At 44.7% G+C, this 26,270-nt stretch overlaps 1 protein-coding gene across 1 annotated transcript in view; it reads right to left on the bottom strand.

Annotated features, from left to right (window-relative positions):
- Positions 1–6,088: 6,088 nt before the first annotated feature.
- The window catches only part of LOC124595407 (probable enoyl-CoA hydratase, mitochondrial), a 70,527-nt gene continuing 50,345 nt past the window's right edge, over positions 6,089–26,270 (bottom strand). The window contains exons 6-8 of the mRNA XM_047134136.1: positions 18,751–18,818; positions 17,489–17,567; positions 6,089–6,223 (exon numbers count right to left, since the gene is read on the bottom strand). Of these exons, the coding sequence (XP_046990092.1) occupies positions 17,502–17,567; positions 18,751–18,818 (134 nt within the window). The 3' untranslated portion in view covers positions 6,089–6,223; positions 17,489–17,501. The remainder of the gene's footprint in view (positions 6,224–17,488; positions 17,568–18,750; positions 18,819–26,270) is intronic.

The raw sequence follows: 26,270 nt of genomic DNA on the forward strand, positions 1-26,270 counted from the left end.
GAGTAGCAGTCATTCCTTTGTCAGGTGGCGCTGTTATTGCCTGGATTGGTTTATATCAATAGGTCGGTGGTCACAATGTTCTGGCTGATCGGTGTAAGTGATTAGCATTTCAGTGCAACCACACAAACTAAGTGGAAGTAATGTTGTTTTCATTCTGTGTATAAGGAAACAGTTACACAATGGGTTTTCAGTCAGGAACCCGATTTGAACATTGGGCATTTGTGAGAAGACCAGGTGATGCCTTGTAGAAGAAGAAAAGTCTACCAACATGGTTCGGTACTGGGCAGTGGCAGGATCGTGGCCTATCGAGACTGTACATTACCGTTCTGTGATATGGCCACTCATGTTGGTCGATACCTCATGACTGTCATGCAAACATAAAACTGATGTGGCCATACCATAGGCGATGCCATGCAGGATTGCAATGGTCCCACGTGGCTAGCTCTCAGGACGACAGTCATATTGTTCATTGTGCTGTGCAGGTTCATACAGTCATGTCACACACCCTGAGTCAGGAAGTGAGCTTGTATATAGCAACAAAAGTACCCACAAGGACAGTGCAACAATGTCTAGAGGAAGGAAGATTAGAGTATAATATACCATTGACAATGGGGTCATAAGCTCCGATTAGGAAATGATGGGGATGGAAATCAACCACCAAGTATTCCTCCTGGCACTAGCCTTAAGCGATTTAGGGTAATCATGGAATACTGAAATCTGGATGGCCAGAAGGGGATTGGAACTGTTGTCCTCCCAAATCCAAGTTCAGTATGCCAATCACTGCATCACCTCACTGAGTGAACAGGCCTGGAGCACCACTGACTCTCAGCACACTGGTCACTGTTGTGAATTTCACCAAAGGGACAACAGAGAGAGGTATGCAGACAGTCAAAGTTTCATGATGTCATGAGCGAATGAATCATATGGGCACGGCATCTTGTATGATGGTATGGGATGCCATTTGGTACACAACACTATCACCTGTGGTTTGCTAAGCAAGTAGTTTGAATGACAGTTGTTACATATCTTGTGTGTTAAAGGCAGTGGCTGTGCCCTATCTTTGAGGTCTCCACTATGTTATTTTTCAACGAGATAACACTAGAGTGCATGTTGTCCACACTGCCCTGACCCACCTCGAGACAGATGGTTTTAGACTGTTGTTCTTGTAACCAAGTTCTCCAGATCTTTCACCCACTGAAGATATCTGGTCATAGGTTGCCAATGGACTGACATGTTCAGTCATCAACCTTACAATTGATGACTTCTGAGGTAATGTTGAAGCAGCATAGTATGACATATCCACACCTGCCACCCAAATTCGGTTCAACTCAATGCCCAGCCAAGTCAAGTCATCACTGCTGCCAGAGGTGGCGGTTGTGTGTGCTGTATTTCACACCCTCTACACTCTATAGTTTACACTACATTTGTCCATCCTCTTCTGGAGTATTGTTGCATGGTGTGGGATCTGCATCAGATAGGATTGATGGATGACATCAAAAAATCTCAAAGAACGGCAACTTGTTTTGTGTTATTGTGAAACAAGGGAAAGAGTGCCACAGATATGTAACCTCCATCCAACAATACAGCAAAAATTACATGCCAACACACACACACACACACACACACACACGGCAACTTGTCTCCAGCCAAGCTACAATATGCACACCTTGTCCACTGCGAGTAAACTACTCTATACTTGTCTCTAAATTGAAATTGAGACAGGTCCACAGGCTCCTGTGGCTTAATAAATGATACTATCAATTTTATATGACACTCATGACCCTCCAAGGACATAAATTAAAAAGAAAGGCCAACACAAATGACAGTCACTTGCCACATCATACTGCTGACACCAGCTGAAATGCCTGTGATACCAGAGACTACGTTGGGTGGTGGTGATATGTCGTTGAGCTCAGGATCTTGAGGGACCACCACTCTGGGCACGAGTTAAAGGCAGCTACGTGTGACATGGTCTGTCTGGCACCCGAAGGTGCCAATGAAACATCATTAACAAAATAAACATGTACTATTCAAATATACACAACTGTCTTGATTCATGTTAGGCTGGCAGCGACAGCAGGGTGGAGATGGCACAAGCCGTGCCGAAATGCGTCGATGCCTTTGTGTGGCATGCTGCATCGGCCATGGCAGCAGAGGGAGTTGCAGAGTCAGTGTCCAGCAGTATCATGGAGTCATTGGCCAGGCTATATTGGTGTTGTCGTCTATGCTCCCTACAGTTGCTGGCAGCTACAGAAAGAGGGTAAGCAAGGCGCACTCGATCACACCATGGACAGTGCCGCAGCTGGCACCTACCATCTCTACTGTAAGTGCAGGACATTGCACTGAGTTATGCTGTGGCCTTCCAATAGGAGAAAGGCCTGCAACATTGAAGTCTGACTGCAGAACAGAGAGAGCAAGAGGCAATGGCATGCCCCCATGGACAACGATTGCACCATGGAGGCCACTGGCTAGATCCCTGGAAACTCCACTGGAATACAGCACCTACAGCTCTTATCAGTCTTGACTCTAGTGGGAGCACTGCAGTTCGTGGCAGCTATGTCCCTCTGGTGGGACACATTGTTCCATCAAAGATTGTAGATGGTTAGACAAGCAAGAGTTAGACCAACATCGATCCAACTTCCAGGATGGACGACTGCGAACTTACTAGAAGCCAAACCGAACAGGTCCCTACTCTGGGGTCTTTAACTGCAGACTAGCATACTTTCACTGGAACAGGAGTAATATTTGTACACGGTGGTCCCAGGTGCTTTGCCACTCTGAGGCAGCTATGACATCACCTGGGCAGTTTTTCTTGTCTGGTCAGCCTAGCTGCAGCTGAAAGGTGTCTTAACTTCAGCTTTCCGAAGTGATGGCAGGCATATTTTTGCAGTAATATACTGTACAGTTATTCTTATGTCCGAGTTATGCTTCTTTACTCCACTCTGCATGATCAACACGAAACAGCATCCTCCTCTCTCTGATATTATTCTGCTGAGTTGGTACTCTGGACACAAAGCTTTTACAGTGTGTAGCAATTAACATTATCTTGTGGCTGTATTACAAGCAGTATCATATTACATGCTTACATTCCAGCCAGTTGTTGTGTATTGATCTGCTTTGCTAGCGTCTTCAGTTACCAATTCAAGACTTCAAAATTTTACTCAGCTACAATTCTGTGGCACTTTATAGGACTCATAACAAGTCAGTAATGCATCAAGTTTTTTTTTTGTGAACTAGATTTAGTTCAAAATTAAAAAACCGCATGACACAGGGGCACACTTACTCATTCTACAAAGGCCCAGAAAAGGACATTAGGCACGAATAGCGACTATGTAGCTTTCCTCACAGGCCCTGTCCTTTTCAATTTACTGTCTCCTTGGGCTTTAGGTCAAGTAAGTGTTAAAACAGCATGGTATAGCAGTATATATATATATATATCTATCAGACTTCACAGCTGCAAGTGATATTTAAGCTCTAAGTTCACAGTCTATTTCCACATGCAAGTAACTAAAGACTGTGGCACTGAACTACAGTGGTACATGTTCAACTAATTCCTGTAGGAAATTTTTTTTAAATTGTTGTAAATTTTCTTTGTCAATTATGACAACAGAAGTGCTTAGACAAACTAACTAGCTAATGTTGGCCGTACTAAAAATACACTCCTGGAAATGGAAAAAAGAACACATTGACACCGGTGTGTCAGACCCACCATACTTGCTCCGGACACTGCGAGAGGGCTGTACAAGCAATGATCACACGCACGGCACAGCGGACACACCAGGAACCGCGGTGTTGGCCGTCGAATGGCGCTAGCTGCGCAGCATTTGTGCACCGCCGCCGTCAGTGTCAGCCAGTTTGCCGTGGCATACGGAGCTCCATCGCAGTCTTTAACACTGGTAGCATGCCGCAACAGCGTGGACGTGAACCGTATGTGCAGTTGACGGACTTTGAGCGAGGGCGTATAGTGGTCATGCGGGAGGCCGGGTGGACGTACCGCCGAATTGCTCAACACGTGGGGCGTGAGGTTTCCACAGTACATCGATGTTGTCGCCAGTGGTCGGCGGAAGGTGCACGTGTCCGTCGACCTGGGACCGGACCGCAGCGACGCACGGATGCACGCCAAGACCGTAGGATCCTACGCAGTGCCGTAGGGGACCGCACCGCCACTTCCCAGCAAATTAGGGACACTGTTGCTCCTGGGGTATCGGCGAGGACCATTCGCAACCGTCTCCATGAAGCTGGGCTACGGTCCCGCACACCGTTAGGCCGTCTTCCGCTCACGCCCCAACATCGTGCAGCCCGCCTCCAGTGGTGTCGCGACAGGCGTGAATGGAGGGACGAATGGAGACGTGTCGTCTTCAGCGATGAGAGTCGCTTCTGCCTTGGTGCCAATGATGGTCGTATGCGTGTTTGGCGCCGTGCAGGTGAGCGCCACAATCAGGACTGCATACGACCGAGGCACACAGGGCCAACACCCGGCATCATGGTGTGGGGAGCGATCTCCTACACTGGCCGTACACCACTGGTGATCGTCGAGGGGACACTGAATAGTGCACGGTACATCCAAACCGTCATCGAACCCATCGTTCTACCATTCCTAGACCGGCAAGGGAACTTGCTGTTCCAACAGGACAATGCAGGTCCGCATGTATCCCGTGCCACCCAACGTGCTCTAGAAGGTGTAAGTCAACTACCCTGGCCAGCAAGATCTCCGGATCTGGCCCCCATTGAGCATGTTTGGGACAAGATGAAGCGTCGTCTCACGCGGTCTGCACGTCCAGCACGAACACTGGTCCAACTGAGGCGCCAGGTGGAAATGGCATGGCAAGCCGTTCCACAGGACTACATCCAGCATCTCTACGATCGTCTCCATGGGAGAATAGCAGCCTGCATTGCTGCGAAAGGTGGATATACACTGTACTAGTGCCGACATTGTGCATGCTCTGTTGCCTGTGTCTATGTGCCTGTGGTTCTGTCAGTGTGATCATGTGATGTATCTGACCCCAGGAATGTGTCAATAAAGTTTCCCCTTCCTGGGACAATGAATTCACGATGTTCTTATTTCAATTTCCAGGAGTGTATTATAGAGATTAACTGAAGAGAGGTATTTCATGATTCTGACACCACTGCTTGGAACACACTTTGATTTTCAGAAATATCTCTGAATCATAATGTTAGTTGCATCAGAAGCAAAACTCATTAGACAAAACAATAAAATTACAAGGAAACAGAAAGCCTGACCAATAGTTGCCTTCAGATGTGTCTCCCTTCATCCTCAAACAGGTGAGCCCCTCTCATAATGTATATCCTTCCCCAATGGGTCCCTCTTTTCTCTGAGAAAGAAATTAATATTTTCAAAACCTAGAATAGTTTTTTGTACTGTTATGTGGGTACTGGCAGAACTGGGAATTCACCTCATAAATGTAAGTACTGGCCAGACATGCTGACACCAAGCATTTTTTAACTGTCATATTACATCATCTGATAGGCTGCCTATTTATAATTGATTCATAGTTGCTAACATTTGTAATTATATGTAAGGGCAGTATTGGCCTTACAGAACATAGTGCTGGTATTCTGAAGACAAAATGTGCACTGTAATCCACAACATTTTGTCATGTGGAACATTGGCCACACCTACATATTCTTCAACTTGAGTGTTCACAGCAGTCAATTTGTTACAGTTCATTAGAGCAAATTTTTGAGTTAAATGTTGAATGTGTCATCAGAATGTAAATCGACCCATACCACTCTTTATTATTTTTCTGAAGTCGAGAGTGTGTTTCTAACATTATGCTACAAAATTACTCCATAAATCACAAAAAGCTGTGCACTATTCAAAGAGTTTTAAAGAGAACAATAAATTAAATTCAACAATTAAAAGATAAAATTTCTATAACTGGAGAAAGAATAAGAAATATCAAGAAGGAAGACAGAGTACACAACTGATACCTATTTTCTGTGAACCATGTTCTTCAATGTTAAAAAGCATATTCCAAATTATTTCTGAAAATTAAGGAATTGGTATAACATAAGAAAAATGAGTTGAATTCACGTATGAAGGTACGTATTTGAATTATAAAAGACATCATGGCAAAAGGACTTTATTTCATAACTGACAGTTGATTAATCAATTACAAAAGTATAAAAAATATATTTCTTGCATGAAGTTCCTCATAACCATTCTCAACAGTCTTCAGCAGTCAGGTGACATCAAAAAGCTCTGAAACAATACAAAAAAATGTTATTTTAATTAAATGAAGCACATAGTGTGGTGGAGTAGTGAAATGAACAAGAATGCAGTAACGAAACAGAGGGCAAGGGCTAGAACAGGAAGGGAAAATGAGGGAGGAATAGAAATAAGGTACACCACAGGAAGGCTGTCCTTGTGCAGGCAGATGGTGGCAATTAATGGTGAAGTATATAATAGTGTAAGACCACTGAGAGAATAGTATGCATGAAAATCTATAGATGCATATGACTATAAACTGAAACAAAAGGAGATAGGAGACGGTAGGAAGTTGGGCAGGATGAAACAGTCTGTCAAGGAGATTGATGATAGGTGGAAACAGGGCCCGAGATTGGTGTGGAGATAAGTGAACAAAGGAGGACTGAAGGATAGCCAGTGTTGCAGAGAGGTTACAGAGGCCATAGGTCATCTACACTGTGCTTTGAACCATTTTGTTGCACTGGGTGGACAATCTCAGTTGGACAGCTGTTTTACAATGACCACTAATATGGATGCACAGGTGGCAGGTATTATGCTATTTGTCTGCTTTCATTGGTATCTTTTCTTCTGATCGGATATGATCTACCAGTGATATGATCTAAACAACATGTGGCAACTGTGGGCATGAAACAGGATTTGGATCCAGGCCTTTCAAACAGACATGACCCAGAGGCAAGATGACAGACAAAACAATCCTGCTGATTGGTTACGTAAGTGTGGTGCTCATGATACAACTTTGCAAGGATATGGTATCAGAGATCTGGTTGGTTGGTTAGCTTAAGGTTTAAAGGAGCTGAAGTATGAGGTTTTCAGTCCCTCCTACCTGGAACAGGCAAGTCATTGAAACTGTACGTCAAAGAAGGTCCTAGTGTGCAAAACCAAAGGAAAGAACACGCCAGGGTCTGCTGAAGGTCAACGTCGCCTAAAGAAAAGAACAAGAAAGTAGGAAAGGAAGAAAGGTGGGTGAGATGCCCCATCCAGAGAGCAGCGGGAGGCCCTCAAAGGCAGACAATGCGATGGGGGACACACCCCCGCCACTTACCAGAGGTGTCTCACCCAACGATACACAGTAAAGACTAGTGACATGGACACAGTGGCAACATGGACAGGGTGAGAGAAGTGCAGGAAAACAGAGGCGTAACACCAAGTCAGAAGAGTGAAAGAACAGGCAGGATGAGACAAGCCTCCAAAGCCCAAACAGCCACTGCCTAGTCTGGGCAGAGGAGGCAACAGGGCATCCTGCCAATGTCTAAATGGGCAGACAAGGTTGAGGTGCTCTCCCTGAGAGAGAGAGAGAGAGAGAGAGAGAGAGAGAGAGAGAGAGAGAGAGAGAGAGAGAGAGAGAGAGAGAGAGAGATAAAAATCCCCTTCACAAATAAACTCTAAAACCAGATCAGTCACTGAGGCATCATCTGCTAACACCAGGGGTAGAGTCACAAAGAGTAAGAGCCCACTGTAGGGCCAGTATGTTAGGAAATTCCACCAAAATGTGCAACAAACAGCACAATGACCGTGGGGCAGATCCTTGTGAGATGCCTGCATGGAAGACCTCCACAAATTCATGGCGCCCCTTAATCACCTGTAGTTTGTTCAGCGACAACAGAGTATGCCATTCTGTATTCCACATACTTAGAACTTGACAGCATAATATCAATTGAAAACCAGTGACAAAACATCAATCTCAAAAGGCAACTTGCTAGTATCCACTTTTGCCAGCCTATCAGTGAGTTCATCCCCAGGATCCCAACATGACCAACAGTCCAGACAAAGACCACCGAATGTTGACGTTGTTTGAGAGCAAAAAGGCAATCCTGGATAGTCAGGATCAAGGGATGGGAAGGGTAACATTGGTCAAGAGCTTGTAAACTGTTCAATGAGTCGCTACAGGTTAGAAAGAACTCATCAGAGCAGGAAAAGATAAGCTGAAGAATTTGAGACATGGTTCTAACTTCACAGTGAAACCATAGCAGCCATCCGGCAAGAAGCAGAATTCATTACATACTGCATGAACACATGCAAAGCCAGTGCGACCAGCAACCATCAAGCCGTACGTATAGGAATGGAGGTGAACTGGCAGTGGAGGGCCTCAGGTGGAACTGAGTCTTTCAACCTTGTTATAGGTCAAGACAGAGCTGTGGACGAAGGGTACGCCAAGGAGGTGTATGTGAGCAGGCCCAGAGAAGAGGTGGTACAGCGGAAAGCTGAAGTTTTGAAAAAAGGGTCCAGCTGTGGATGGAAACTAACCCCAGATCTGGGCTGCCATTGCTGAAGGCAGATCTCTGTATCTGGAAAAAGGGAACAGTAGTTTGGGTGCTCTAGGGAGCAGTGGATGCATTATGTAATGCATAAAAGATCAACTGTTGTTGGCACAGAACCCTCTGTAGTGAAACATCTGCCTCCACTAGGAGGCTGATCACAGGGAAAGTCTGAAAGGTGTAAGTTGCCAGTCATACCCCACAATGGTGTATTGCCTCTAGCATCTGTAACGTCGAAGGTGATGCTGAACCATATGTGAGACTCCCATAATCAAGATGGGACTGGACCATTGCTTTGTAGAGGTGTAATAGAGTAGAGTAGTTTGCATCCCAGTTGGTACTGCTGAGAAAACGAAGAGCACTGAAGTATGACCAACATGTTTTATTTAGTTGAAGATGGGGAAGCCATGTCAATCGAGCATAAAAAAAACAATAACAATGAAAGTCCACCACATTGAGGGGCTGGCCTTCAAGGTACAGATATGGAGCAGATGTAGTGTACAGTGATGACAGAAATGCATAACACATGGCTTCCATTTTTTGGCTGCCAAGACATGAGTGACAGCCAGTTGCGTTTGGTGTACTGCCCCCTGCAGTCTGTGTTTAGTGATGTCCATTGTGGACGGACAACAAGAAATGCAAAAATCATCAGCATACAAAGAGGAGGATACCATTGGTCCCACAGCTACCACCAGATCACTGATAGCCACTAAAAAGAACAGGACATTCAAAACAGAACTGCACAGAGCCCCATTTTCTGGCAGAGGAGAAGTGCTATGGGAGGCTATACCTGTAAAGTGTGACAAGAAAGAAAGTTCTGGATAAAAATCTGGAGTGGGCCATGGATGTCGTGGTGCCACGTAGAATCATAGGCTTTATGCAAATCAAATGAGACTGCTACAAGGTGTTGATGCTGGGCAATAGCTGTCTGGATAGCAGACTCCAGATGGTCCAAATTACCTGCAGTAGAATGGCCTCCGCAAAAACTGCCCTCAGTCTAAGCCAACAGGTTCTGGCATTCAAGGATCCAGTACAGCCTTCGATTTGCCATACAGTCTAGTAACTTGCAGAGGCCATTGGTTAAACTGATCAGATGATTGCACTCCATCCGAAGAGGCAGTTTACCCGACTGCAAAACTGGAATAATGACACTTTCTCACCACTGGGTAGGGAATTCCCCATGCTTCAGAGATGGTTCATAAGGGCAAGTCTATAAGGTTTGTTAGCCACTGATAAGTACAGAAGCATTTGGTTGCGCACCTAGTCCAGTCCATGAGCCATGTCGGGGCAGGAAGCAAGGGTGTTGGTGAATTACCACTCACTAAACAGGGCGTTATATGCCGCCAGGCGACAGGGAATGCAACATAAAGGGAGTCTTTCCTGATGTGTCTGAGGAGACAGAATGCCGGTGAATGTGGACGAATGCCGAGTCCTGGATGAAATGCCAAGCAAAATGCTCAATCACAGAGTCCGGGCTTGTGAGGATAAAACCATTCAGGGAAATTCCCAGGATGCCTGCACGATGATGGCAGCCAGAAATGCACCTGATCTTTGCCCACACCTGCAAAGATGGAGTATATGACTATGACAGGGACATATTGTTCCCAACAAATCCGTTTCTGGCGTTTAATAAGATAACGGGCCTGGACACAAAGCTGTTTACAGGTCAGGAGGTTTTTTTTTTTTTTTTTTTTTTTGTTTTGGTTTTAGGGCGCAAAACTGCTATGGTCATTAGCGCCCGGTCTGTGAATTAGGGAATGGTAAAAAACGAAAATGGAAAGCAGCAGCAATGGGAACGAAACTCAAAAAATTGGAGAAACTAAAAGCAGAAGGAAAGCTAAAAAATCCACTGCAGAAAGGGGTTGGTTGTCCCCAAAAAGAGCTTCAAATGACTGACGTCATCTCACTGGCACTAATAAACTCGAGAACGCGATCGGCTGAGCGCGTGTCATCTGTTAAAATGGACGATATATCAGGCGACAGCTGTAGACGCGCACGTAACGGAGTAAAATAGGGGCACTCAATTAAAAGGTGCCTTACCGTCCACAGCTGAGAGCAGTGGGGACAGAGTGGGGGAGGATCGCCACTTAAAAGATGTCAATGGCTAAAAAGACAGTGCCCTATCCTGAGTCTAGTTAAAATTACCTCCTCCCGACGACACGTTCGGGAGGAAGAGGTCCAAGCACAGGGAAGAGCTTTCACGTCCCGCAATTTATTATGGGGAAGTGTCGACCAATGTGCATGCCATAAAAGAACAACACGGCGACATAAAACGCTCCGTAGATCGGTGAAGGGAATCTATCGAATAGCTGGCCGAAGAAGAGAGACTGCATCCTTGGCCGCTATATCGGCCGCCTCATTGCCACAGATACCAACGTGTCCTGGGAGCCCAGAGGAACGCCACAGAGACGCCCCCCAAATGGAGCAAGCGCAGGCAGTCCTGAATCCAGTGGACCAGAGGGTGGACAGGGTACAGAGCTTGGAGACAGAGAGAGAGAGCTGAGAGAATCTGAACAGATAACATACTGTATCCGCTGATGGCGGCGGATGTATTGGACAGCCTGGAGAACAGCGTAAAGCTCCGCAGTATAAACCGAACACTGGTCGGGAAGCCGAAATCAATTTGGGGTGTCACTAACAATATAGGCACTCCCTACACCTAACGATGTTTTCGAGCCATCAGTGTAAATAAATGTGGCTTCCTTCATTTGTGCACATAGAGCAGCAAATGCCCGACGATAAACAAGTGAAGGGGTACCATCCTTGGGAAATTGACAAAGGTCACGGAGCAGGCAGATCCGGGGACGGAGCCAAGGCAGTGCTGGAAAGCGGAAGGAAAGAGAATGGAGCAGTTGACGGAAGCGGACTCCCGGTGGTAGTAGGGAGGAAGGGCGGCCTGCATACCCTACATCCAAGGAGGCGTCGAAAAAAATGTCATGGGCCGGATTAGCAGGCATGGAAGACAGATGGCTAGCATAACGACTCAGAAGGACAGCTCGCCAACTGGACAGCAGAGGTTCAGCAGTCTCAGCATAAAGGCTTTCCACAGGGCTGGTGTAAAAAGCTCCAGACACTAAACGTAATCCACGGTGGTGGATAGAGTCGAGACGCCGAAGAATAGACGGCCGAGCAGAGGAATAAACTATGCTTCCATAGTCCAATTTCGAGCGCACTAAGGCGCGATAGAGGCAGAGAAGGACCACTCGGTCCCCTCCCCAGGAGGTACCATTCAGGACACAGAGGGTGTTGAAGGATCGGAGACAGCGAGCCTAAAGGTAGGAAACGTGGGAGGACCAGCACAGTTTTCTGTCAAACATAAGACAAAAGAATTTAGCGACGTCTGAAAACGGGAGGTTGACAGGTCCTAGATGTAAGGAGGGTGGAAGAAACTCCTTACGTCGCCAAAAATTAACACACACGGTCTTACTGGGAGAAAAACGGAAGCCGGTTTCGATGCTCCAAGAGTGGAGGCGATCGAGACATCCTTGAAGACGTCATTCAAGAAGGCTGGTCCGTTGAGAGCTGTAGTAGATCACAAAATCGTCCACAAAGAGGGAGCCCGAGACATCAGGAAAGGAGACAATCCATAATCGGATTTATGGCAATGGCAAACAGTACAACACTCAGCACGGAGCCCTGGGGTACCCCGTTTTCTTGGGAGAAAGTACGGAAGAGTGTTCATCCGCACTCTAAATGTGCGCTCTGCCATAAATTCGTGAAGAAAAAGGGGCAGCCAACCTCTAAATCCCCAAGAGAACAGTGTGCGGAGGATGCCTGTCCTCCGACAGGTATCGTATGCTCTCTCCAGATCAAAAAATATTGCTACTGTTTGGCGTTTCCGGAGAAAATTGTTCATGATATAAGTGGAGAGAGCAACAAGATGGTCAACTGCAGAACGATGCTTTCGGAAACCGCATTGGGCAGGTGTTAAAAGACTGCGGGACTACAGCCACCAAGCTAAACGGCAATTCACCCTACACTCCAAAACCTTACATACACTACTCGTGAGAGAAATGGGGCGATAGCTAGAGGAGAGATGCTTGTCCTTTCCAGGTTTCGGAACAGGAACGACGATAGCTCCCCGCCATCGTCTGGGAAAAGTACTGTCAGTCCAAATTCGATTATAAAGGTGAAGGAGGAAAAGCAGACTATGGTATGATAAATGCAGCAACATTTGGATGTGGATACCATCCGGTCCTGGGGCGGAGGAGCAAGAAGAAGGGAGTGCATGTTGGAGTTCCCGCATGGAGAAAACAGTATTGTACCTGTCGCGATTTTGAGAGGAGAAAGCAAGAGGTCACACTTCCGCTGCACGTTTCTTCGGGAGAAACGCTGGCGGGTAATTTGAAGAGCTCGAAATCTCAGCAAAGTGTTGACCCAATGAGTTAGAAATTGCGACGGGGTCCACTAATGTATCATGCGCGACAATGAGCCCAGAGACCAGGGAGAAACTAGGCGCACCTGAGAACCGTCGAATCCGACTCCAAACTTCCGAGGAGGGAGTGAAGGTGTTAAATGAGCTAGTAAAGAATTTCCAGCTTTCCTTCTTGCTATCGCGGATGACGCGACGGCATCGCGCTCGGAAATGCTTATAGCGGATACAGTTGTCCAAAGTAGGATGGTGGCGGAAAACGCGAAGAGCACGTCGCCACTCATGTATTGCGTCACGGCATGCCGCATTCCACCAAGGAACTGGGGGGCGCCGGGGCAATGTGGAGGTGTGTGGTATTGAACGTTCCGCAGCTGTAAGAATAACGTCTGTAATATGTGTGACGCATCGTCGACGCTAGGAAAGTGACAGTCATCGAATGTCGCTAGAGACGAAAAAAGTGTCCAATCGGCTTGGCCAAACTTCCAGCGTCGCGGGCGCATATATGGCTGTTGAGGCTGCAGTCTAAGGACACATGGAAAGTGGTCACTCGAGTGTATCATCAAGGGCGAACCATTCGAAGTGCCGAGCTAGCGGAACAGTACTGACCGAAAGGTCCAAATGAGAGAAATTTGTCGTGGAAGCAGACAAAAATGTAGGGTCCCCAGTGTTGAGGCAAACTAGATCCGCTTGGTGGAAGACGTCTAGCAATAGTGAGCCACGCGGACAAGGATGTGGAGATCCCCAAAGTGGTTGATGGGTATTGAAGTCCCCAACCAGCAAATAGTGGGGGGGTGGGGGGGGGGTGGAAGTTGCCAAAGAAGATGAAGGAGATCAGCTCGTGCCATTGGTGTGGACGGTGTAATGTATACAATACAAAGAGAAAAGGTATATCCAGAAAGGGAAAGACTGACAGTGACAGCTTGGAAGGAAGTGTTTAAGGGGGTTGGGTGATAATGGAGAGTATCATGGAGAAGAATCATGAGTCCTCCATGTGCTGGAGTGCCTTCAACAGAGGGGAGATCAAATCGGACGGACTGAAAATGGGGGAGAACAAAGCGGTCATGGGGACTCAGCTTTGTTTCCTGAAGACAGAAGATGTCCAGCGAGTAGGATCGTAAGAGGATCGACAATTCATCCCGATTGGCTCGAAGGCCGCAGATATTCCAGTGAATAATGGACATAGGGTGAACAGAAAATGGAGGAATGTGACCAAGGTTGCCGTCAACTCAATGACTGCTCAGAGCTTGCGACCGACAGCATGGAATGGCATTCAGCCGAAGGCAGAAGATCCTGATCCATAGGTTGTTCAGGAGCAGTTCCTGCCACTAGCGATCGGCCGGTTGATCGGCCACCAGCCGTGTGCCTCGGCGACACAGAAGACGGCCGAGGGCGATTACCGCCAGGTGGTGCTGTAGAGGAGACACGCCTTGGCGGAGAAGGAGATGAACTGTGTTTCTTACTAGCCTTCTTGGAAACATGATGTTTAGATGAAGGAGAAACCGATGGTTGTGAAGTTGGGCTACGTAAAAAATCTTCACGAGTTCTTGGTGTCTGACTTTTGGGCTCGAGATTTAGGAGAACCTGATGAAGGGTGAGCCATAGATTGGGCAGGCGAAAGTGGGGAGGTTGAACGGGCGATCTTTGTGCTGGCCGATCTGACGACCACAGTGCTGTATTTTCCTGTCTGAGGCACGGTGGGCTGTCGACTGGCGAATAATTTTAGAGCAGCAAAGGTCGACACCTTTTCCTTCACTCTGATTTCCTGAATGAGCTTTTCGTCTTTAAAAATGGGGCAATCTCGAGAGGAAGCAGCATGGTCACCCATACAGTTGATGCAACGAGGGGATGGAGGTGGACAAGCACCCTCATGGGCATCCTTGCCACACTTAACACATTTGGCCGGATTGGAACAGGACTGGCTGGTGTGATTGAACTGTGATTGAACTGCTGACACCGATAGCAACGCGTAGGGTTGGGGATGTAAGGGCGAACGGAAATTATCTCATAGCCTGCTTTGATTTTCGATGGGAGTTGAACTTCGTCAAATGTCAAGAAGACAGTACGGGTTGGAATGATGTTAGTGTCAACCCTTTTCATGACTATGAACTGCCGTTACGCCCTGGTCAGAGAGAGAGAGTTTGAATTTCCTCGTCGGACAATCCATCGAGGTAACATGTATAAACGACCCCACGTGATGAATTTAAAGTATGGTGCGGTTCCACCCGGACAGGGAAGGTGTGTAGCAGTGAAGTACGCAGCAATTTTTGTGCCTGGAGGGCACTGACTGTTTCTAACAACAAGGTGCCATTTCATAATCTGGAACAAGACTTTACAGGACCTGCAATTGCGTAGACACCTTTCTGAATAATGAAAGGGTTGACCGTGGAGAAGTCGTGACCTTCGTCAGACCAAGCGAGAAACAACAAGGAACTGTGGCAACGATGGAAGGACTGTCTGTGGCCGAGACTCGTTGAACTTACGCTTGTGAGCTGACATAGTAGAAGATGAGGAAACCACTGCGAAAGTATCCCCCATGATTACCGGCATCTCCGATGGCGCGCTCCTTCCTTGTGGGGGCCCTCTCTGAGGGCACTCCCGCCTTAGGTGATTGTTCACACCTCCGGTCACACCTCCCGACAAACGGATGGAGGGACCAATCGGCACTTTCGGAAGGTATCAGCTCGGATAATCACCCCTCCCTGGGCCTGGCCGTTACGAGAGGGTACGTACGTGTCCTACCTGTCTACCCGGGGTGGGGAATTACGCGTTACCCCGTCACCGGCTACGCATGGAAATGCGTGGGTCGGCCTTGAGACACGCACAGGGAGGAAAAAAGAGAAAGGGAAAGGGAAAGGAAAGAAGAGAGGTCTCAAATGCCGCAGTGGAGAAAGCAAAGAATTTGTTACAGTTTCGAGCATCCGTCTCCGGACGTAGGCACAAAACATACTCCCAAAGGGGGAGAAAGGGAAGGAAAGAGGCGGAGGTGAGGGGGGGGGGGGCGGGGGTGAAGATGGGGGATGGGGAAGGATGCGGAAAGGGAAGGTATGCAGCCCGGAAAGGAAGGAAGGCCACATTAGCTCGGGGTCCCGTGCTCGCTACGCACGTATCCCCAAAAGAGTTGTGGACCCCCTGGGGGGAGGTCAGGAGGTGGTCGAGAGATGGGTGCTGTTTGTAGTGCTGGAGGGCATGATGACTGTCTTTAATAGCCAGAGCAATTTCGGGGTTTGACCAGGAGACAGCCTTCCACTGAGGAGAATCTGAGGAAGAGGGACTGATCAAACATTGTACGGACTTATCAACGCTGCTGTGTTGTGAAGCAGTTGGGATGGCAGTCAAGGAAAAGGCATCCCAAACTGCATTAGTAAAGACCTACCTGAGAGGACATTCAGGTGAGTGACGCTGAAGAAAAGGTAAGACAACACACAAATCGTCATGAACTCCCCAATGAATGGAGGGGAGAAATCCAGGGCTACAGCTGGCTGAGAAAGTACCGCACACCGCACTAAAGGATGTGGGAGCTCCAGGCTGAGGAGGCAGAGATCAAGCCCTGACAGCAGGTCTACAACAATCCTGCCCCAGTCAGTGGTCACATTACCACCCCACAGAGCATTACGGGGGTTAAAATCTACAAGGAGATGGAAGGGGGTTGGGGGGGGGGGAGGGGGGGGAGGGAGGGATCTGTCAAAAGAGGTAAAGAAGGGCTGGAGGACAGTCTGGGGGGAGGTAAAGATTCTATATCATTACCACAGAGTCTAAATGGATCCAGCCACTGCTTCCTGTATGGTTTGAAGAAGACCCCAGGAACTAACACTGTCCATGCAGACCATTATACAGATGCGGAGGCTCGCAAAGGGCTGACCCAGTTTTGGCTGAAGGCTAGGAAGCCATGAAGAGTTGGTGAATGAGTATCCTGAAAATGAAATTTCTGCAATACGACACAAGCTGCAGAGTAGAGAAAAACAGGAGACAATAGGTGACAATAGTAACTATTACAGTTCCATTGGAGGATAGTAGTACAACAGCCCCAAGAAGTGAGAAAAAGGGGAGTCAGAGAGTGGAAATGTGTGACAAGACAGAAAAGGAATAGCAGAACTAAGGGAACAGCCAGGTCGAGAAAGGAGGGAGTTGCAGCTAGAATAGAAAGGAGTGGATATGGCGAAGAGAATGCAGCCTGGAAGAGAAGAGAGGCTGCAATAGCTTGGGCCCCATGCATGCACCACATGTACCACAAAAGAGCTGTGGGCCCTCTGGGGGGGGGGGGGGGGGGGGGGGGGGGGGTGTATGGTAAATCTGTTTGTGGACAAGGTTTGGAGAGTTGTACCTTTTGCAAAGACTTTGACATGATGTTCAGACTATCTGTGTACTTACTTATGGTTTCTCATGCTTTCAGGCGATCAAGATCAACCACATTAATTTAGTGGTCAGTATATCCACTTAATTCTAGGCAAGAATATTATGAATAAACTGCAGTCTGTACAATTTGGTGTGTGTGTGTGTGTGTGTGTGTGTGTGTGTGTGTGTGTGTGTGTGTGTGTGTGTGTGTGTGTTTTAACGGATGACACCAACGGTTTTCCACTGTGTTCCACCCATACTACAAAATAGATATGAAAAGAAATTTGTTACTTTACACACCTTTTATATCACCTTAGTTATTTGTGAACTTTGGAGGGCGCTTTTCAACAAAAGCTGTCATTCCTTCCTTACGGTCAGCCTGCAATGAAAGAAAAACAAGTAAGTTATTTATTTCCGAATTCAGCAATCTTTTGTGTAGTTGCAGAACAACATTTACTCTTATCTCTGATATATCCACACAAAACCAAAGTGTAATATAGTGAATTTAACAAGCCTCAGTATATAATTGTGGACAATGCAAATCTATTTTGGCCTGCTCCTTTTAAGTGTGTAGCTAACTAAGATCATATTCTTCCATACAAATTAGGCAATTGTTTCACCCTGATGTAGTATCTGGTTCCTACTGCATCTCTCAATTATAGTTTCAACATATATTACAGAAAAGGGGTCCATAAGTAAAATGCTGTCAGGAATTTCTTAACTTACCAAAAATGTAAAACAGATATTAACAGTCACAGGGCTTTGATGTTTAATATTTCTGGTTAACTTCAGGAGCAGCAAAAGGAACATTTTTAGAATATCTCTTAAGTCACTAGAGATGTGTCCTTTGCCCATCTGAGTTAAATAATTTCTATCGAGATTGTTTTAGCTACAAGTTAAAATACACGAGTATCAGTTAACATGAATGAAGCCAATCACACTAACTTTCCAAGTATTGTGTGGTTATTGATTAATGGTTTAACAGTCAAGCTGTTGTTTTACAATATTCTCAAAAACTGAAATTGGCTTATGCTGGCCTTGAGCCAACTAATTACCCTCCCTCCACCTCCATGACATTTCATGGGGACTGATTAAGAACACAATCTTCCACACCAGTCCTCAAACAATTAACTCTATTGTCAATGTGCACTCCGACCTTTCCCATGTAACTTCATTTCAAACTAGCAATGCCTTTGTGAAATGTGCTTAGCACTCTAGACAGCCACAACTGTACCTGTTAAGGTTATGAGTCCGACACAAAATTGTACAATCTTTTACCTTGTGGCTCCTATTTTCCTTACCTTCACTTTCTGTAATGTTATATCTAAAAATAAAGTCCTTTAGCTATTTTTATTTCAGTTTTCCTATGACAACTCGCCTCCGTAGTTTATCCTTTTGACTACTATTCTCTCAAAGGACACTACAGAAGTTCATGACATATTTCATTCTGGAGAGCTAATCTTTAGCTCAGAACATTAGTTTCTACTTAGAGGCTGTTCTGTAAGCTGCAGCACGATAGAACATGCATAGTATAGTTTCTGTTCAACATATTTGATACTTACAGTTGCAAATGTTGCATGGAATGTCCTTTTCTCAAAATGAAGTCCTTCCTGGAGGGTAGTTTCGTAAGCTAGAAGGAAAAGGAAACTTATTAAAGACTAATAGACTCCTTTGTGAATTACATGATGCATAATACATGACACACACACACACACACACACACACACACACACACACACACACACACACACTAAAGCGTTCACACCCATTATCAAACTGACAAATAAGAGATGATGTTTGAAGTAATAGCTCAAAACAGATAGTACAATGATGAAAGGTAGTGATGAAAGATACACTCATGACTTTTACAAAGCCAGCATTACTGGTATCATAATAAAATTAATTAGTCCAGAGAAACGTAATCAACTAAGTTTCTCCAATTGCCTACTTTTATTGATCTTGTCATCTTTGTCATAAAACAGTCATATACACAAAACTGCTTTGAACATATATAAAAATCTGCTGTTTCAAAGAGTTACTCAGTGATAATCATTAAGACAAGAAGAAAATGACTATCAAAACTGTATCTGCATTCTCCTATCACAATTATTCAACTTGCAATCAGCTAATGTTATGTCACAATATAATCATGTTGGAGGAAATTATGTATGATGTAATAATGCTATGTAAAATTTGCACAAGATATAAATGCAGAATGTTTTGAAAGTGTAAAAAATGATTACTCCAACACTACCTGGATATGGTGTGTGATGTTTTTGGTCAATTTCAAAGTGCAATAATATGCGAAATTGGTATATTTCAGCATTAAACACGGAAATGTTTGTTAAGAAAGTGGCAAACATACATCTGTTGCTTCAGGTCTGGAAAGGCTGTTTTCCTCTATCTGCTGCTATATTCATTACTCTTTACTTTTTGTAATTAGAGTTTCTAAAATATGAGTAACACTACCATTTTTTCTTTTCTTCTATCTATTCCTTTGGAAAAAAAATTTGTCAGATGGATATGGTATCACACTCTTAATTAACTGTAACAGTGTAATGTTTTGTTAATTCGTAACATTGTTAAGTGGTTGTAGTATGCTAAAAAACAGGTAGCCATAAATTCAATTTGCAATGCCTATCTGAATGAAGAAGGCTTTTCTATTCCAACAAAAATTCTTTTACGTGTTGCTTACGTAAAGTGAAATTCAAATGGGAGGAGGACAATTTGGAAAAATACATTAAAAGCGCTAATCATTGAATTTTTCAGATCATTGGAAAACCAAACTGCTGTTATTGTGCTCATTCTTGATCATTTTAAAAAATGAAGCTGCATCAGATTTAGCCTTCTTACAGTGTAAAATTTGTAAGTGACATGTGCTAGCATTGTCAGTTTCATTACAACACTAGAAGGAATGATTTACCTATTTGTACATTTGTTGGAAGGGGGAGGGGGAGAGGGGCTTTAGAGTATCAAATTCAATTAAAAAGGAATTCTGAAGGTTGTTTTTCAACGGGTACTATAACTTGTTTTGACACATTCCAACAAGAGGCACAGAAAGCATCTGCAAGAAATGTCTGATATCTGCTGCTATGAAAAATTTACAAAAGCTATGTAAACACATAACACAAAACCCAGCTAAAACTTTTTGGGCACCTGTCAATATTGTGGATGCAGAGAGGTACTTCTCAACGTATAATATAGTTAGAAGTGACAGGAGGTGGTCAATGAAGCCAGACACTATTGAGACAACTTCAATGACTGTATTCAATAGATAAACATTTGTATATAAACCTATAATGCATGTTAATTTGAAAAGAAACTAACATTATGGTGTTGTGTTAAAGAAATTATCAGTTTTTTTTTTACTGAAGAGTGAAACAGGAAATAATCAAACTGCACGCGCACACACACACACACACACACACACACACACACACACAGGGTGAAGAAAAATTCACACACACTGACTTTGACTTTGCAGCACAATTCCTCACATACCAGCAATACAAAACTTTGTGTCACAAAATTGTCCTGTGTGTATTTCTGGTAGTAAATGTCTATTAAAGATTGGAAATCCGACAACACTGTAATCATATGAATGGTAACTACATCTGTGCAGTTGGTGCAGTGGATAGCATTTTGGGTTAGCATGCACAAAGTCGAGAGCTTGATTCTGGGTTGAGGTGTATTTGTTTTTATTTGCTAATTTCATTATACACCAATTCTTAAGCCACACTTATCCAACATTTACATAGCACAGTCTTTTGTAATGGTGAACATAAGAAAACCATGGTCAGACAAGTCAGAAATAGACAGTTGAAACAAATGACCTGTCATAGTACAGAGTAACTACAAAAACAATATCAATTTCAAAATGCTAAAGATGACTGCACAGTTAAAGAAATCAACATCTAGTCACTTATACTAGATGCAGTACATCAGCTCAGCCAATGGCCTTGCTGCAGTGGTAACACCAGTTCCCGTCATATCACTGAAGTTAAGAACTGTCAAGTTTGACTAGCACTTGGATGGGTCACCGCCCAGGTCTGTCAAGTGGTGTGGGCAAGTGGGGTGCACTTGGCCCTTGTGAGACCAATTGAGGAGCTACTTCACTGAGAAGTAGCAGCACCGGTCATGAAAACTGGCAATGGCCAAGAGTTGTGTGCTGACCATATGTCCCTCCGTATCCGCATTCGATGATGTCTAAGGGCTGAGGATAACACAGCAGCTGGTCGGCACCTTTGGGCCTTCAAGGCGTGTTCAGATGGTGTTTTTTTGTTCTTCTTCTTCTTCTTAGTGCATCTGCTCAGATGTAACACATTAGCAACCAGTGACAATAATAATGTCAATATTAATTACTTCATGACTTTACAAAAGAATACATTGTCCTTTGAGCAGATGCTCAAAGTGACCTCCTGCAGGTCCGAAATAGTGCGACCCGCTGCATGACTAAACACTGTGTGACCCACTGGACCATACAGCTCAATACTTTTTGCAACATTGCTGCATCCACAGATACAAGAGCAGCATGAACATGCACTATTAATTCTTCCACACGGTGGTGGAGTAAAATACACATGCTCCTTAAAGTATACCCACAGGATGCTCCTTAAAGTATACCCACAGGAAGAAATCCATGGGATTTAGGTCAGGTGAATGCAGAGGCCATCAACTGGACCTCATCATTCATGCCATTTCCCTGGAAATGTTCTGTCTAAATACCGTCGCACATTAATTCCAAAGTTTAGAGATGCACCATAATGTTGGAACCGTAATCTCTGCCAAACATGAAGTGGAACATCTTTCAAAGTGTCAGGCAAATAGATTGAGAGGAACACCTTTGTGCAGTCACCCAGTCTGGCAACAAGCAGGAACCAAAACTACTACCTCCCAATATTCTGGCCCAGATACGGACGCCAATATTAACTTGATATCCACGGTCATGGGTAACAGGCAGGTTAATGTCACACCAATGGTGGACATTGAGCATACTGAAGACACCCTCACAAGTGAATAGTGCTTCATTTGACCATATTACAATGTTTATGAAGTTTTTGGTGGGTTCCTGTTGGTGGAACCCTTCACAGAATTGCATCCAGAGATGGCAGTCTACAGGATCCAGTTGTTGTGTTAAAGAATTATGATAGGGGTGCAGCCCATGTCTGTGCAGCACGTCAATGACCATGCGATGTGAGTCATGCAGCTCTGTTGCTACACTATGTTTATGTTGCTGGGGTTCCTGGTGTATGACCTCCAGAATAGCTTCCACAGTAGATGGAGCATGACGAGGCCAAATAAACAATCTCTGTCATGTGAAGGTGGAAGAAGAAAACTAGTCTCCTGAAGGCAAAGCTCGAGACAACAAACCACATTTTTATCTGGATGACATAAACCAGGATACCTAGGAGCATATTCACAAACAGCAACACTAGCCCATTTATTGGACGCACTAAGGACCAGAACCATATCCACATATTTATCGTTTGTGTGTGCTGTACAAGAAACTATGATGTGTGTATGAATGTACATGGAGTTAGTCATGGGCACATTATTCTGCTAGCAACTAGTCACTGTCTGGTGACTAGCACATATTGTATAAACATGTGCTGAGTTACAGTGGGCTGTTCCACCTTCCGCATGTCACCACTATTACAGGTTTTGTTCTTCACAATTCAGCCTGACACTGCTAATTGTGAAATGTTCATTTTCAGATTACACCTTTTCCCGCATGATAATGGACATGATGTTTCAATATTTCCATCAATAATAATAATAATAATAATAATAATAATAGTAGTAGTAGTAGTAGTAGTAGTAGTAACACGTGGAGATACAGCATGTGCTTATCAGACTCAATGTTTAAAGTCATAATTAGTGGTTCCAAGGTGATAACACATACAAACGATAATAGAGTTTGGAAATTATTTGCCATACATGTTGCCAGCCCTAATGGGATGTAAGGCCCTAACGAAATTTAATGGACCTAAACTCGGCAAGAATAATAGTTGGTACTAATAGAACTATGGAGGGAGGGTACACGGAAACAAATTTTGAATCTATTACATGCAGTGGTGCTCATTAGTGCTCACTAGTGACAGTGGGGGTAGCAACGTTTGGCACCGAATCACTGGTACCCATATTGTCAGGGAACATTAACAGGACAGTGATATGCATAATTCCTGCAAGACACACTACCCCTTCTCATAGACTGGATTGGAAACACATCAATGTGGTTCCAGAGTGACATGCACTGCATGCATTGTGTAGCTGGAGGCAGCCCGAACACATAGGGCTCATCACATCTTTCATGCGACCCCAGTGTCAATGGAAAGCTTCAGTTTAAAACAAAATTATGTTTAAAGCAGAATTTAATGTCTACATTCAACACAGCAGTCCCAGATTAGTGTGATATTTGTCTTATTGATATATATTAACAGGGACAAAAATCCAGGAATAAACCAGTAGTGACAGCACCTGCCTGGCCTGCATTGACTGCTACTGCCCAGTATCTAGGGCTATCGAGTTGCTGTTTGATTGCTGTATATTCTTAATGTTTTAGTGTTGTTATTAATACATACTGATAAAATTAATATTGTGGTAGACTAATCTGGGACCATTCTAATAAATGGGCACATAATATTCTACTTTTAAAATTGTTTCGTTTGCAATGGGAAACAAACCTATGCTTTCTGTCGACACTGAGCGTTGCATGAAGGACGTGATGAGCACTATTTTTTTTGGACTGAATCCATGTACACTATGCAAAAATGAAATCTCAAATATCTACTGAAACATCACAGAAAATACATCTGATGACTATATATATCAGCCTTCTATTCAACAAATGCACCCCAAAACACAAACACACACACACACACACACACACACACACACACACACACACACACACACACACCTATCTCCCCACCCCCCTCTACTTCTCTGTCCCCTCCTCTCCTTTGCTGCTCCCCCCTCCCCCTCCTGTAACTTCCTAACTGCACCTAGCTGCTCTACCCTGTCCCTATCATGTTCCTGCATGCTCCCACAAGCAAGATTTTACAATCCCCCCACTCCTACCTATCCCCCCCCCCCCCCCCCCCCCCCCCCCGTCTCAGTCTCAGCCCCATCAACCAGACTGCTCCCATTATGCACAGTTACTTGCAGTCTGGCCTCTGTGTCAGTAGACACAAGTAGGGCAAAACGAGAGCACTCACCCAGTCCAAGTTGTGATACGATCCGTTCCAAGGGGCTGAATGGCACATGGGAAAATGTGTTGTGAATGAAGCCACAGGGATACTGGACAACCTCCCTGAGTCATAAGACTTGCAGTGGCATGGGGCTTTGGTGGCATCAACCTAATATATCCCCAATTCTCACAGGACGAAAATGCAGAACACAGAAACTAATTTAAAGAATGAGGGATTTGATGAAACCTCAAATACCAAAACATGAGGTGCTGAATCAATGGAAACTGTACCCCCCACTGGAATCGAGATGGAACAGCCAAGAAGTGGAAAATGTTGCTGAGAGAAGTTGGCCAAGATTGAGATCAAAGTCTTATCTAGGGCACAGAGGAGGAAACTTCTAATTAAAAAAAAAAAAAAAAAAAAACCACAGAAATGAAGGTAAAGAATGGCTTCCAAAGAACAAACAGAGATAATTAAAAAGCCCTCAAGACATCCAAGAAAAGACTACATCTGACCAAAGGGGGGGTAAACAGACCCCTCTCACTTCCAAGACACAGAATAAGAGAATAGTAGAAGAGCCTTTACTCCCAGCTACCAGGATAACTAATCCCAGAGAAAGCTGAGGTAGGAAACAGGGAAACAAAGCTATACAGATAGAACCGCTGTGTCTGCTTTTGGGTAAAGGCTCTCTGAGAAACAACTGGAGAAGAGACAAGTAAGGGCCTCAAATTCAGTATGGTTTATTTGGAGAAAGGTCCCCTAATCTTTGTATGTGAGGGGATACAAACAGACTGGTTGAAGGAAACCATACCCAAAATACCTCTGTGGGAGGAGGTGAAGTGGCTCATCAAGACAGCACAGGAGCTCTTCAAGACTGCTAAAATATCAATCTAACTACTTAAGGATGTTCCTCCAGACTGTCTGAGAAAGTGTAGGTGCAGAACCAGAAAGTTTTCAACAGATGACCAGAGGATAATTTACCAGAAGGTTGGATATGAAAGCCAAATCCTTGTGGTGGAAGTTGGTGAGAAATCTCTGAAGGAAATGCAAGAGTAGGACCTAAAATTATACTTAGGGTTCTCACAGCATACTATTAGCAGGGTTAAGGATATCACGAGCAAACAGCTGTGGAAAGCTGGCGACAAAGTATTGCAGATAAACCTGCAACTCAGTATTGCAGCCTTGAGTTGCCTCCTGGAAAGACAGGAGGTGGATATGGTCCATGTCTAGGAACCCTGTTTATATAAAGGGAATGTATCAGCCCTTTGAGGAACTGGAGATTAACTGATTTATGCTAGAAATCTAAAAAAGCACACAGTACATGCATTTATGCTAAAAACGGAATTTCATTCATGCCAATGGTGAACTTATGTTCCACAGACTTAGTGACAATCAAGATGAAATGTGTGAGCAAAAAAGGATTTGTATTGGTCTCACCTTACCTTTCTTACAAGGACAGGGCGTTTCCTTCCCAGAAAGTGACGAGTTGTATACAGTTGCTTGCAGCTGAATAAAAAACTGCTGGATGGCTATGATGACAATGCCCACAACCTGGTGGGGGGAAGCAACGACACCAACAGCAGAGGTGAGCAACCACTTGAATACATACTGGAGAACAATTTAGAGAGATGCTGAATATTGGTAAGAAACCCACCTTCAGGAGCAGAAAAAGAAAAGAAGTAACTCACATAACTTTAGGGTCCATCTTAATGGGTAGTCAAGTCAAACAACAGTGAGTTGCGATGGAGCCATCCTTATCTGATGATGTGTGCTTAAGTTTGGACTTGAAATGGGTGTTAAATATGTCATTGATTACACAAATAACAGGAAAACAGACACACTCATATACAGGGTGTATACATAGACAAGGAAAAAAAATTTCCGGATTTTTC

This window comes from Schistocerca americana, chromosome 2 (genome assembly GCF_021461395.2).
Source record: "Schistocerca americana isolate TAMUIC-IGC-003095 chromosome 2, iqSchAmer2.1, whole genome shotgun sequence".
NCBI classification, from domain to species: domain Eukaryota; kingdom Metazoa; phylum Arthropoda; class Insecta; order Orthoptera; family Acrididae; genus Schistocerca; species Schistocerca americana.